The 16,310-nt window shown below is 31.0% G+C and overlaps 1 protein-coding gene across 5 annotated transcripts in view; it reads right to left on the bottom strand.

Annotated features, from left to right (window-relative positions):
• Positions 1-322: 322 nt before the first annotated feature.
• The window catches only part of LOC127707718 (uncharacterized), a 75,379-nt gene continuing 59,391 nt past the window's right edge, over positions 323-16,310 (bottom strand). For 3 of the 5 annotated variants that reach the window (XM_052212447.1, XM_052212438.1, XM_052212430.1), the window contains exons 2-4: positions 6,935-7,025; positions 5,084-5,417; positions 323-4,086 (exon numbers count right to left, since the gene is read on the bottom strand). In XM_052212447.1, coding sequence (XP_052068407.1) covers positions 3,856-4,086; positions 5,084-5,417; positions 6,935-7,025 — 656 coding nt within the window. In that variant the 3' untranslated portion in view covers positions 323-3,855. Of the gene's footprint in view, positions 4,087-4,780; positions 5,418-6,934; positions 7,026-14,366; positions 14,899-16,310 lie in introns of those variants that run through there. The other 2 variants (XM_052212421.1, XM_052212457.1) reach the window with 2 other exon arrangements.

Here is a 16,310-nt window from a genome sequence, read left to right as displayed (position 1 = left end):
AAAATACATCATGCTCATTCATAGAGATATGCTGCGAAACCATAATAGCTCACATTTGTTTATTTGTATGATTAATCTGCAGGCGTTAGTATGCTGTGTGGTATGGGTTTTGCTCATTGTTGAAGGCCGTACGGTGAACTATAGTTACTAACTTCTACGTCATTTGGTCTCTGGTGGAGCGTTTTCTCATTGGCAATAATTCCAAATCTTCTTATCTTTATAGAATCAGACTATTTCAACAGCGCAAATGGCCACTCCGCCATTAGTCTATGGCTCCTAGACTTTTATAATGACAGAAATAGAGGAATCATGTAGAAAACACTTCATGTAGTACATGTATTTATTTAGAAAAAAATTATGCAAGTTTTTTTTTTAAGAAAAGACATAGGAAATACGAAATAAAATTATACAGCCATCATTGAATAATACTGATCGTAAAAAGGAATACGAACAACAAGCATTCTAAATGATAAAAAAAAATAATAAATAAATAGTGTTTATAATCTTTTACATATATACAAATACATAAAATGACGCTATACCTTTTATAAGAGATGATTTGGAAAAAAGGTAGAAATTTTAGGCACATAGAGAGGAAATAAGATATTTCCGGCAAATTCTTGAGCGAGCCAAGTAAAATCATTGATACGCATGTCATAAATAAATTTTATGGACGAACGAATACGGCGTAGATTCATATGGAACAACGACAAAAGAAATACTAGGGTAGAATCAATAATACAAATACCAGCACTTATATAAAAGTTCTTCCATTTATCCTGACAAAATGTCTCGCTTGTTTGTGGTGTCTGCACAGAGCTTACACCGTAATGAAGGTAAATATAAAGGCACTATATACCGATTTCTATGTGAAAATGTGTTTCTGGACTGACCTCCATAAGGTACCGAAGACCAAAAGTATGTGAAGCCAACTACATAAAACATTTGAGAGCAACATAAAAAACCAACAAGGGCCAAAACACAACAGTAAAAATAATTTAAGGTCCACACTGTCTTACGGATCTGTAATTTTAGTTTTATAAATTATTACGTAATCTTTAACTTAAAATCTACATTCAAATGTCAGAAAAGCCCCTGGCGTCGACTAAAGTTATGTTTGTTACAATTCACCGGGAACCACTGCACATTTAGTATTCACTAATAGATGGTAAATACTAAATACGAGTAAACTAGTTCTCCGTACAAATTTTATGAAGATTTTCGCTAGAAAACTGATTTAAGGAAAATAAGGTTATATCTGGCAATGATCAAAGATCGACTCTTAAAATAACATTTAAACCACAACTATGTATAAAATGAAGTTTGATTAAATAAATAAATATAAGTAGCGTATAGTATAAGTTTGATTGATTGGTGGTTGCTTAAAGTTCAGTGGCAAATATTCCATGCATGTTCAGGACGATATACACATATATATATATAAGAAACTAACAATAACAATGTAAAACACAAAGCATTATGCTAGTATTATTTCATCCCTCATCATTAAAGCAAAGTCGAGATTTGAAAGGAAATGACTTTGGGTAGACGTGCATAGGACAGAAATCTAACGAAAATTCCAAGAATTTACAAGCACATCAAATGAATAGGTATTTTATTCTTATATATGGTTGCTGAAGGCTTAAATGATAAAATTATCAACTCAACATATTACACCCCAGCGTCTATACTTTTACCAGTGTTTGGTCATTTTATACACCTGAATATCATTTATAAGGCATCATGTCTACAAAGTACTTTTTTTATCTCTTCATTTTCCTTTTTAGATGATAACAGTGAAGTGTTTGAAGCATATATATTAGTGTAAGTAGTCAATTCATTAAATGCAACAGTATGGACATCAACTATAAGAATACACACGAAGAAATAGTGTTGGTCATATGACATCATTGTAAGTCATTTTCATGAAAGCACATACTTTTATACGCTTTATAAATTAGTGTAAAATATATTAAACGGACAAAAGTTATATGGTCCATTTGATTGATGGATGTCACATGTATGGATTACCGGTGTTATCTCTGCCTTTATTGTAAATATGAGTTTTCAAAGAGAACTTGATGTAACTTTTCTTTTTCAAAGCTATAATTGACAAAACCCACACTACAGGTACATACATTGGCAACTTAAATTTAAGTCTGGAATGGGCGTTAAAAAACGGCTATTATAATTTCAATAAAATTAGCGATTATGTCCAAATGTAATGGTAGTATATCTATAAAGTGTTATGCCACATCTGACAATTTAAGCGGCATTTCCTACGATTCTACGATTTATACAAAAAAAAAATAATAAAACTTTTTTTTTTCATTCTCAAACATTTATAAACTAGGGATGTTCAAGTAATATTGCATCCGTATTCATGCTACCTTTAATTTGAAACTGAGCTGAAGACAGGTTGCGCATGAACTCAGCATGATAAGTTATTCATAAGAAAAAGTGTCAACATTGAAAAACATGATTGTGTTTACTGACTCTGCCAACAAAAAAAAAATCTCATATAGGTAAAACTATGACTTACATATGTTTTTTTTGTCTTAGATATGAAATCAAACATATCCAGAAATATCGTCATTATACGATTGCAATTGCATGTCCGTCTTTATATATATTTTTTTATGTTTATATAGGTCATATAGCCATCAGCAGTCTTCGGAGGTAATCTCGATGGTTTATCATATGCATTGTAAATTGTTCCTATAGGACTTTTTATAATTTGAATATACGTTTTGATATGTTATAAATCATATATGATATGAGATTTTGAGTTAAATCGGTAAAACTGAATTTGACAGCTAATGCCCCTTTAAAAAACTTACAATAAAAACATAATATACATATATAGAATCATCATCATCATGATTATTCGAGTATGAACTTTATAATTCATTTCATACAAACACGAAAAAATCGATAATTAGTAAGACTGAAATTGAACAGGATTTGTATTTTCCCCAATAAATTACATAACATAAGATTTTTCTATACAGTTTTGTAAACTGATAAGCTACCAAAAGAAACATAAAAAAGATGATAAAACAGAAAATCTACTGTAAAATTAGAAAAGAAAAAACAAGAAGATTCTATGAGTATTATAGAGCAAATATAAATACTGAAAACATGTTGCTATAATTTTAAAAGATGCAGAAAGTATAAGCATGCAAAGGATTCTCAGAAGAAATTTTCAGAAGAAGAATTCCATTACCTGCTTCTTGATTAACCAAACACTTAATTTTGAATTGGTCTTTGTTTCCCTCTCGATTTGAAAGTTTTTAAAATGGAAAATAGTATATTGATATTTTTTTTGAAAAACTAGGCTAAACGTTTATTTCGAAATCATGATAAAAATAAGAAGATGTGGTATGATTACCAATGAGACAACTCATCCACCAGAGACGAAATGACGAAGAAGGTTAGCAACTTTAGGTAACCATACGGCCTTTAACAATGAGTACCGCATAGAAAGTTATAAAAGAACCCGAAATGACAAATGTAAAATAATACAAGCGAGAAAAATAACGGTCATGTTTATTTTTCCCACCTTCAAGCCAATTCAATTTTCTTTAAGCATAGGGACATAAAAAGATATAACCAATTAAAAGTTAAATGGCTGCTCTCATAAAATCACAGTGAACATTTCAACCGTTTAGGTTCTCGTCGTATAATGATATCAAAAGTTGACTTATTATAAATATTATATTTATATATATATTGTTTTACATCGTTTACTTCCCGCATTTGAAACATATTCCAAAATTGTTAATTAAATATCAATGTTCAGCAGTATAGCACCCATCCTGTTATTTTGACTTCATCGACGGAGATGAAGCGCCTTTACTTTGTGCTTGTGTTTATTTCTCTGACGTCATGCGAATGGGGCATCCATGCTGTTAAAACCTTTGCTTTCTTCTTGTAATTTTTCTCCGATGACATGCTTTCATTCTGCTCACGAGGCGTTTGTGTTGTCGTTGTTGGCGATTTATGTACTCTTGGGGTAGATTTTGTACTTATTGGAGCTGTCTGTGTTGAATCAACATGATTTGAAATGATATATACGTCACCCATCTGTAAATAAAGTTTAACAAGAGACTGAAAAGTTAGCAAGAAAAAATGTTATGTTGCAGTGTGTGTTATGGCTGAAATATACAAAGAGACCAAAAATAACGATGCATGTAGAAGTTCAGTTAAGGAAAGAAGATAAGAGTGTAATATATATATCGAAAAATCACCATAACCAAACAGTGCTCAGAAAGACAAAACAGAGAGAGAGAGAGAGAGAGAAAAAAAAAAAACCCAACAACAAATGAATGAAAACGCTACTCCGTCATTATATAATGCTCTACGTACTTTAAAGGGACATTAGCTGTCAAATTCATGTTCACCGATTTGACTCAAATTCTCATATTTGATTTATAACTTACTAAAACGTATATCCAAATTACAATAAGTCTCAAATAAACAATTAACAACTCATGAACTCGATAATATATATCAGCATTTCGTGTGTCTTTTAGTCTTGGCGCCATCTAACTAATCATCGAGATGACATCCGAAGACTGCCGACGGTCACATAACCCGATATAAACTCTAGCTAATAGTTTAAATTGAAGGTCATATGAATACGGATTCAATGAGGTCGAATTATTCACTTGCAAGAGAATAATTCATCAATGATGTTTCTTAGCTTATTTGAACTAAACTGGCTGCTAAAAGCGAATAAGTATTTCACTATTTCACTTTTTTAAATGATTGAACAAAACAAAAAATCATATTTTAATGTTTTTTATATCTCGTAGCTAATGCCCCTTTAAACTTAAAATAATCTATATTCAATAAGATATATATCTACTTTTTTATATTTTACATTCACTCTCATTAGATTGATTGATTCATTAGAAATCATTATTCAGTACTTTTTGGTTGTTTTGATATATTAATTAATCAACTTTACATAAAAAGATATTGTTTTTATAGGTGAAAGTAAAGGTCTGTTTCTTAATTATTTAGTGCTGGTGTTTATGTGCCGAACATTGTGGGAATGTGGCATCCAAGCATTAAGGACCTTAGCTATCTTTTTCTTTTCATCCATTGTGGTTGAATCTGTTGGTGTTGGTGATGTTTGTGTTTGTCTAACAGAAACTTTTTTCTTCACAGGTTTCATTGAATTATGATTTGAATTTCTGTTATGTCTGCCCGAGTTGCCGTCGCCGTCGCCAGGAAACTCTCTGCAACATCGGCAAGCTCCACAGAATCCACCACAGCATCCGTAAAATCCACAACAACCGTTAAGGGAACAACATCCTTTATAATCGACCAAGCCACAACATGGACCACAACTATCTCCGTATCGGTCCTGGCTTTCTGAGAATTCTGACACACGACTTTTTCTTCTGTGACTATAAGATACATTCAATATCATTATAACTAAACAGTCATTCTAAAACATTTACTTCTTAAGAAAACATACTGATCGATATTCTAATAGTCCATTTGCCAATACCGTGTTGATTATGTTAAAACACACTTACCGGACAAAATGGGCTTCTGCCCATGCAAAGCTTGATTAGTTGTAGGTGATGTAATAGGAGTTTTAACCATTTTTTTTTAGGGGAAACAACCACTGGTACTAAAAGTTTTTAGCTTAACAAAATATTAAATATAATTGAAAGATTTGATAAACTTAAAGGTTACACACATTTACGCACAGGTAAATTTGTTCTTTCTGCTAGCTCTTCACTGAAAATTATGACCCTCCTAAGGGAGACAACTGAAAAATGGATATCTAAAAATAGGCAAATAGACTGGTAATTTTTTGGTTTTGAAAACAGATGATATTACATGTAAACACACCTTTTTGTAAAGATCAATAATACGTAAACTTCGTTGATAAACTTCGTGGAGGTAAAAAGTATTTGATTGTAATTACTTTTCTGTATAAAAAAATGACATCATTATATAATAAATTGAAAACATTTGTTTATTCATTTTTAATATTATGTAACAAAGATAAAAAATCAAGACAGGTTACAATAACCACAAAACAATAACTAGAGTAATTTGTCGAAGTCGGACCAAAGTATTATAGGAACAAAACTATGTTGAAATATATTAATGGTTTCAGTAGAATTTATTAACTATTTCAGTAGAATTTATTAACTGTTTCAGTAGAACTTATTGACTGCTTATGAGTTTGAATGTCGTATAATTATTTTAGGCATGCGTTTTATTTCATTTCATCTTTGATATAAACTTTAATGAAGTGCATGCCATGTTTGTTCACTCGATTCAAGTTGCTTTTTATCATCATGTCTACATAGAAATTAGATATTTACTGTGCCTGTTTATGCCGTTCACAACTTATCAGGTTTGACATATAGTTTGGACACTGGTCTATAGTTTAAATGGCTTAATCAACATGCAGTTTGGGGTATTCTATATAAATCCTATATACATCTTTATATTTTCTTTTGTAAATTTGTGTTTTAAATGATGTAGCATAGCTATAAACACTCACAAGTTGCTCATTACGAACAAAAATCAACTATAAATATTTCTTAAGCTTACTCTTTTCTTAATCTGGAAAGTTATCTACTTTTAATCTCGAGCTGCTAGTCTATATTACTTGCTATAATATGAAGGGACAACTGTCTCTTTTGAATCAGTTTAATGAACAGCTTTGACATTAACTCTAAATTAAGCATACTAAATGTGCTGCGTTTTATCGAATAATTGGATTTGAAATTTAGAAACGAGGAAAATGTATAGTATGAATATCGTCGGAAATATGACAATTATTCTAAACCTTTTCTAACGATTGAGTAGTTTAAATGATTCCTGTTTTTACTGTTGAAGGAATCCTCGACTTGTTTTTAAATTTTCTATGAACAATGCTTAGTTTATACTGTATACTTACCAGCAGCAATACCGTATGATAAATATCAATAATATGAGTAGTAGTACAAGTGCTAACAATGACGCTAGTCCAACTGTCATCCAAAACCATACTGAAATATATAAATATTGCTCTAATTATTCTTAGCAGTAGATGAAACGAATAACCGAAAAGCAAGAGTAAAACACTACTCTTAATTAAACGATAAACTTCACCGAAAAAGAAACATATGATAATTACAAACTTTAAACATATGATAAGTATAAGAGGGATGTTTACAAATAATATTTGAGAATACAATAAACTGAAATAATCACCAACACCGACTCCTAGAACAAAATAGACATGGTCCTCTGACACAAAATTTGGTGGTGTCAGTTCTACGTGAACACAATCTAAACCACATGTTTTATGAGTCAAACAAAACAAAATTGCAATCTTAGCAAAAAATAAGACAAACATTAACTTGGAAAAGAAAACAAAGGACGACACATAATGTGGAAAGCAAGGTCAATATGTGATCGGTACTACAGAAAGCTATCTTCAATAACCACAACTACGGGTTGAATACTGCACCTCAAGAAAAAGCAAACCAAAAACACAAACAATGCTGACAGGGTTATAGAAGTCTTATTATAAAGTTTCGTTGAAATGAGCAAGTCTGTATTCAAAATCGTCAGACCATTGGAAGAAACGTTATCAATTTCAAACCCTATTGCACAAAATTTGTCGAAGGTATAATAAATAACTGCCGGCTTTTAGAAGCATGTATTACTTACCTGATAACTACATGTATTAGATGTTCTTCTTGAGAAAAGATTTTCATAGATGTATTTATTAACTACCTTTTTAACAGTGCATCTTAAATACATCATATCAACAGAGATCGGTAGCAATTTACCCTTTATATCTTTACATTGTTTTGGTGTTTATTGGCAAACTTTCAGTTTTCAGAAAGATGACAGCAACATCCGATGGCGTTTGGATACAGAAAGAATAGGATAAAAGGATCTTTTCCCACAAAAGTTTGGAAGAACTTTGGCCTGTTGTTTGATGATGTTCCAACCTTTTTGCATTTAAAGTAAAATTGGATACCGGTATTTGGTTGGAGTTGTATGGTTTTTTAAAAATCCTAATGTGTGTGTCCTTGCGTTTATTCGACAAAGTTCTTCTAAGAGCCATTTAAAGATCATTATTTAAAAATTGATTAGAAATTATTTTGAAGTTAGAGAGTAATATTTAACCAAGTTTACCAATTTTAATCTTTAACGTTTCACAAACAACTAAGTTACCTCAAACCAGTTATGTGATTAAAAGGATAGCCCATGATTTTTTAATTTGCATAATATATGTAAAACATATTAGGTTTTTCAAAAAGTATTGGTAATATTTAATTTAGCAGGGATCATTTAGTTTGATTGAAAATCTTTCATAATTCTATTGGCGTACAACTATGAATAGTACATCAATTGATCACGTGGAATATAAAATAAGATGTGGTGTGATTGCCAATGAGACACATATCCACCCAAGACGAAAGGATAAAGCTGTGTGCGGGTTTTTCGTTCGAAAATCTGGGTATTACTTTAGTGGGTAGCACGGTGGGCTGGCTGGCGGGCGACTCAAGCTGTTTTCATGTAATAACTTGAGAACTATTCCACCAATGCTTTTCAAAATTTTAATACTTTTTAAGTTAACTAGTTATTAGTGGAGGTCAAGATCGATACTGACGATTTTCACTTTTTCGTTCTGGACTCTTGGCTTGATTGATTGTGAAATAGTATAATATGAAGTTTCCGTGCAATATCATGAGAACCTTTCAACAATTGCCATTCATTTTCCAATGAGTTGTTACTGATGACAAAATAGAGGTTAAGTTTGATATTTACGATTTACACTTTTGTCGTTCATTTTAATAGAAAAACAAAGGATATAGGGTATCCATCCATGACACAAAATCAGTACATGCACAGCAAAAAACATTAATTTTGTTAAAATTAAAATTAAAATACAAATTTTGTCTTTATAGTAGACTACACGGTTACAAAAATGTGTTTTTTATTTAAAGTGTGCATTCAAGAAATCTTTAGCTATTATTCATGGCTCTAGGACCAAAGAATACAACATTTGTTTTGGCAACTTCCCCCACTTTATTTGCACACAGTTTCATATAGCATTTAAACTCAATTAATATTCCATCCGCCTCTAATGATTTATATTAATACTTTTTTTTTAAGAATCTGTTAACCCATTATTATCGTTTTATGTTCAATTCAAAAAGAAACATTGAGTAGACATTATTCCTAAAGGGTCAAAAATAACATTGCGGCACTATAAAACTTTGATAATTTGATTTTGATAAAACGAAATCTTTGTTGACTTTATAATTATTTTGAGGTAAATCAGTTTAACCAAGGTGGTCTTCTAATATCGAAAAAACACTTGCTTTATTAGTTACCACTAAAATATCAGTGGCTTCATGCAAATACTGTGAAACAACAGAATAACATTATCGGTACCAATTTTTCTGCACCAGATTCGCATTTCGACAGTAAATTTCTGTTCAGTGACACTCGAAGCCAAAACATTTGAAAATCCAAAACTTTTTAAAAAGATGAAGAGCTTATAAACTAAAAGGACAAAAAGTATAACCAAAGCTGGGGAAGGAATCAGAGCTTTGCATGCGGGAGAAGTCTTCTTCCTGTCATACATGTATCTTCTGACGTGGAAAGATGGATCTTGTTATTCAGATTGGGATTTGAGAAAAGTTTTGTACAATCTTAGCATTTTTGTTTTTTAAGGAGAATAGATTAGTTAACAAATACGTCGGAAAATATCAAAGGGAGAATCAAAACTCATAATTTAAAAGATTCACCGACAAAGGCATTGCAAAAAAAAACACCCTAAAAGATGACGAAAAGACAAACAATAGTCTACAAAACACTACATAAAAGACTCAAGACTGAGCAACGCGAATTAACCCAACCGAAAACCGGTTTGGTATCAGATACGCTAGAAGGTAAACATATTCTGCTCCACTCGTTGCACCTGTTGTGTTGCTCATGGAAAGTACAATTTCAGTGTAATTTCTCCTTGCGTGATGTCATTATCGTGGAAAAGGGGATGTTTTTGTTAGACTAAATAATACCATGCGAGCTTTTGCAGGCATGTTGCAATATAAAGCTACTGTTTAGAGTGCAGTTATATCGTAACTCATGAGCAAAGATAGGGATAGTTTATTTCTCCAATGTTTTTTAATCTTCATGAGTAAAACCCAATGAGGACAACAACAGTGCCTTTTTCAGTAAAGATAACAATAATCTGATCGTTATATGCAGGATACAATTTAACCCATTTATGATTTAAGTTACTTTTCAAGCACCTGGCTGTACGTTATAAAACCAATGGAAAAAATATTTTTTCCACTTTCAAGACCGTGTTAAGTATCTTGCTCGACACTATTACCATAAAATTTTGAAAAATATCGCTGTCAATGGTAGATTCTTCGATCTGAAACACAGTTCATCAGAGAAACTAAGTTATTCCAAAAACAGTCGCTATTTTGATCAAGTCAGTCAAGCGTGGTTTTAGTCGATACATGTTTATGTTCAATTTGCATTTTTGTCATGTGATGAATGGGAAATATTAAAACTCTCTTGTGCAGTCAATTATCATGCATATTTATAATTGTGCAAATGCTTCTCTAAATGCATTTTTATCAAACAGATCTTAAGACAGATTAATTTAAGCATTTCACATGACGTAAGCCCATTATACTGTTTGAAAGGATCAATTAGGTTCAATATGTCTTTTATGACAGTTATATGAAGGCCGAACTCAAATCGAATGTATCCTTGAATTTTGGTAACATTCAGGAGTACTTAACCCTTTGGAACAAATAAATTTTTAAAAATTTGCAAACGTTGATTCTGATTTAATGAGTGGCACTTCCTTAAAACATAATGATATAACTTATCATATACGATGCGAAGGCTTTATAATGAATAAAAATGATATGCATTAAACATCAAAACGTCATTAGTGAAAAAAAAAGATGGTCGCACCTTTCTTTTACTAGTAAAAATGCATAAAATTATGATTCTGTTTAAATTCAAGAACAAACATGTAGCTGTATAATAGAAGAGGATATAAGAAGAACATAGAAACCCGTCTAAACTCACTTTTACTTGATATCAAGATTAAAAGATGTGGTAAGATTGCCAATGATACAACTATCCACCCGATACAAACTGATGTACATGTAAGCAACTAATCTATGTGTCTTATTGTTTTGAACGTAAGGAATTTATAAAAATCTTATATGAAAGTGTATCGTCTTAATAAAGCATATATTTTTTGGGAACGTCTACATATCAATTATCTTTGAAAGCCCCAGTATGAAAATTAAAAAAAAAATAGATACAAAATACAAGCTACATAGATATAAGATGACGTGGTATGAGTGCCAATGAGACAACTCTCCATCCAAGTCAAATTTATAAATTGATACATGTAGGATCCTGATTTCTAAAAAAATGTTATGCTAGTAGTAGGATTGCAGATATCATACATTGTTCAAAACTGTCACTACATTTTATTACAAATTTGATAAAATATGTAATACCAAGCTTTTTATGACAATACTATTATCAATGGAAACACGATTAAAAAAATGTCCGTCAAACCGTTTTTTTCTGTAGCTTAAAAAACAACGATTAAGGTTATAGTTGCATTGTTAGTTTTTGTTGTTGTCTTGTATTTATTTGAAAAAAGTAGCGATTTGCTTATTCACAGTTTGAAATACCACTGCTTTCAATTGCAACAGACCGTGTTCTCCTGCAGTATTCGTAATGTTGCAGTGTTATATCTGTTCGGAAATATACCAGCACCAATATTAGAGTGTAAAAAGGTATGATTTCTATAATCTTTAAACTAAGAAAATCCAAGCTTGCTTTTAGTGATGTTAGCATTCTTTGATACATATATTTAAACTTTAATAATCTGACCTAATGAAATATGAGTGAAAACCATGATATCTGAGAATAACATTCATACACATAAACAAACACCAAGTTAATGATACATTATATCATTTATGTTTTAAAATATTGTGACGAAACATTAGTAAAATACTTAATAAATGAGGACAGGAAGATAAAATAACAAGACAAGTTCAAAATTGAAGAGTGATCAATTGAACGATTTGAACGCTAATAATCCTTTTTCACCAAAAATGGTATACATTCTTAGGATGGGAATAAAGAGGTTACGTGTATAAGGGCAAACGCGGTAGTCGATATAAACGAGACAAAACAGTCGTGATTTACTTTAAATTACATAATGCCTACTTCAGAACACCGATCATCCTCTGTTCCATGTGCACGCGGTCGTTTTTTCAGTACTTATCACTTAAAGTGAAGAATAAAACTGTTGTATAGATTAAATCGACTGAAATTGATATGCAAACAATTATTTGATCATAAGGCTTAAATTTATTGACAAATGTACAATTTTGACGGTGCATTTTGCGAAAGTTGGTTCAAATGTCAAAAAGTTGATTTTTTCATTGAAATTAGAATTATGTCAGTCAGTCACGTGTAGGGGCTTTGTACATAGAGATTTCGTTTGTCAGGACAACAAACATCAAAATAGCTTTTCATTTTTAAACATCTTAAATTGTTGCGATTTTGAAACATTATATACCGAGTGTTAACATAACGCAATACATCACATTCGAAGCCTCCTTTGTTCTTATCCTGAATGACAGTACACATTTATTCATTTTAATGGTTTTTCGAATATTTTGGCAAATTGCTACATGCGTCTAGCAAAAAGTAGTAAATATAACTTTTTTATTTATATTTAGACTATACAACAGAAACCATATTTCTGTATTCAGTTCTTTATATCATACGCCTACTATTTTTTTTCAATTTCTAATTTATTTGCCTTATATCTTTATAAAAATTCATTTTCAACATTTAAGTGTTTATATTTTTGAATGAAATGGTTCACGAAAAGCATAAAAAAGGCATTAAGCATATATACTTTTCCGATGAAAAGAATTGCATGGTTGATAGATAAAAGAAAACAATGATTGATCACATCAATGAAAATTTAATTTAGAACCCATAATAATGTGCTTGGTTGCTAAAAACAGAAGTCTCCCAAACATCTGGCTTGCGTAAGCTAATTATGTTTGTCAGGATAGACAAGAAAAGCCAAGAACAACTTACAAACATCTGAAATAATAAGAGCATTTGCTCGCTCTATACTTAATAAAAAACCTCCTAAAGCCAGGGGCCATAGAGCGCAAAAAGGGGGGCTCTGGTTTAAGCAAAAATACCTGAAACAACATATAATGGAGTCCCTATAACATGAAAATGTAAATCACCAAGTTCATTCTCGATTCATTCACTGAACTTTTTACAGAAAAACACCCTATAGATCCCATCAAGCAGTGCCAAGGGACTTCTGGTTGAAATAGTAAATATTTGGAACAAAACAGAATATAGTCTTTACATAACAAATACTAAACATCAAGGTTATTCGCTTATCTAAAGCTTGGAAACATAAAAGTAAAGTTAATATTTAAACCTTTCTAGTTACAGACGGTAGCCTCTTGTTGAGATTAATAAAATACCATGCACGACTAGACATGCGTTTTATGTATCACGAAGCTTGTCCTCATAGAATAAAAACATTTACCCCGCCCAATATTATCCTATTTCATACGCCTAGAAATAATTATTATACTTTGCCAAAATGTAGCTTATTTTATGTTTTTTTCATATACTAGTAATAAATGTATAGGTACAAAGCTTAGTAATAAAAGTATAGGTACATGGCTTGTATTCAAGCTTCAACTTTTGCAAAATTCCCAGATTTTGTAAACATTGTCCACGGAAAATGTACTATATTTCGTGAATAGAAAGAAAAATAAACAACAGAAATGTGAAATTGATTATGTGAAAACAGCTGATATTGAATGCTTTTGTAAAATTAAAATAAAAAAGAAGTCGTCATACTCGTTTTCTTGCTACATGAAAAAAGATAAATTTACTGTGAATTCTGTTATAAAGCTAAATCACTATATGAACTTTTCTGATTTTTTGAAATATTTTTGTTTAACAATTAAAAAATCTTTCTTTATTTCTAAAAACATATATTGCCACAAATGGTAATTTATGAGTTCTTTACTGAGTTAAAAAGTTTATAAAAATTCATATTTGCGTCAAACATAAGTGATTTCAGCAAAATTCTGGAATAATAATTTTTTATTTATTTATATTCGATCAAAGATGACGGAATACTTCCTAATTATCCCTAAAACGTATTTCATCAAAATGTAAACAATGCACAACAAGAAAAACATCATGAAAACATAAAAAAAAACATCTTGCAGAATCTACAGATATAAGAAGCTTTTACAAAAATCTACGTAACACATTACCATTATCTAAGGCAGCAAATTTACATGATGGTATAGTTGACCATGTGCCACTCGTATCTAAGCATGTAGCCACAGCATTTCCGGACAAAGTATAGAACGAATTACAAACATAAGTAACTGTATCGTTCACATTGTATAAATTTTGGGATGCCACTATATATCCATTGGAAATAGTCTGTGTTGTACAACTCATTTTCACTCCTAATTTGAATTTATGCTCATAGGAAAGAACTTCGATGTTTTGTGAAAGGTACCTTCTTTCTAACAGTTTCAATTCTTCCTCGCATTAAAAGTAGAAGTTAAAGTCGTCTTTAATCAGTTTATCGGAGTTTGTTTTGGTGATTCTCTATCCTTATGAAAATATTATGTCTGTGACCAGATCATGTTGATTTTATAGAAAGTAAACTTTCTAATTTGTGTATTAATTGAAATTGACGTGAAGCACATTAAAATGATATTCGAATGGTATAACTATTGAATGTATATCTAATTTAAATACGACTCCAAAATTATAGTAAAGAAACGATTTGAACTTTAAATTTTGTTTGCTTTCTTCATGTGTGAAAATACGTAATACAGTTTATAATGTATAAATAGTGGCAGTTTTACGGATCATCCGGTTCTATATTGGTTAACATTATGCAGCAGTTTTTAAGCTTCAATTTTGCACTAAGGTCTATAGTTTATTATAAATCACACCCATATTTATTTTTCACCATGGAGAAACACTGAAACAACAATTCACATGACTGAAATCCCTAAGCAATTTTTAAATACTGGTACTACAGTACGAATGCATCTACGAATGATAGACATTTAACAGCTATTTGCTGGGGCGGACCTGGGATTTTTACTGGAGGGCATACCACACAAAAATGAAACCTTTTCAACATGAACCAACAGAAAAAGGCCTGATCACTAAATAGAATAATATGCTACTTAATGGTCTATATGCTGTGTTGGTAAGTTTTAATGATTTGAAGTAAAGAAGAAAAGACGAACTGCGATCTGCACTCTATACTTTAGGCCTGTTACTAGTAACTTACTACCAATAGACCATGAGAGATGCTAGAGGACTATCATCCCGCTAAGTATCCAGTGCTTTGGTTTAATCATGATTTAAATTCATTTTGTTTGCTAATTTTTAGTAATTTTGTTAAATATAAGTATTCAGCTTTCTATGGTAAATACCTTATACAGTTATGGCTGTCCTTTTTAGGGGAGTTGGTTTTTGTGCTCTCAAACGTTTACATTTTGGATTTCCAAATTTTTGTTACTCTCGAGCATACCTCATGAATATAAAAATAAGGAGACGTGGTATAATTACAAATGTTAACAACTGCTAGAATCATAAACAGCAGTGCCTTTGAAATTTGGCACGTTGTAGACGCTTAATTTAATCTGTAACATACAAGTTAATAAAAATCAAGTACTTGTGCTAACACTAGGGTTGCAACTATCGACTTTAAACGGTCTCGTTGTCTTGTTTGGCTATATTTTTTTTAGCTTTCCAACGAACTATATTTAGCCCACCTGATTAAGATTATTTCAGAAACATGTGTAACAGACACGGAAATCAAACAATTATTTTTTCTAAACCCTTCTTCTCGTAAATTTTGAAAATCGAAATTGAATTTCAAATACATTAACTTGCTGATTCATTTCATCTAAAGCAAAAAAAAATATTCATGCTTTCTCTCTTTCGTACCACTGACCACTGCACACTTATCTGATATAAAAAATAAGTTCGGTAGGAACCCTGTATCGTTACTAAGCATTACTGTAAAAAGAAGGGAATAAAGCTATGTACCTTTAATTATGCACTTTGCCGTCTATTTGCTTGAAACTGTTTGTATAATTTTGTTTCATCTTTATTTTATTTAGTTTTGGTCTTTCATATTTTTACTATCGGCTTTCACAAATAGCAACATGTAATGAAATTTT

The sequence above is a fragment of the Mytilus californianus genome, unplaced genomic scaffold, assembly GCF_021869535.1.
Source record: "Mytilus californianus isolate M0D057914Y unplaced genomic scaffold, xbMytCali1.0.p SCAF_1, whole genome shotgun sequence".
NCBI lineage: Eukaryota > Metazoa > Mollusca > Bivalvia > Mytilida > Mytilidae > Mytilus > Mytilus californianus.
Note: the sequence above shows the minus strand (reverse complement) of the source record. Positions and strands in the feature narration are given on the sequence as shown.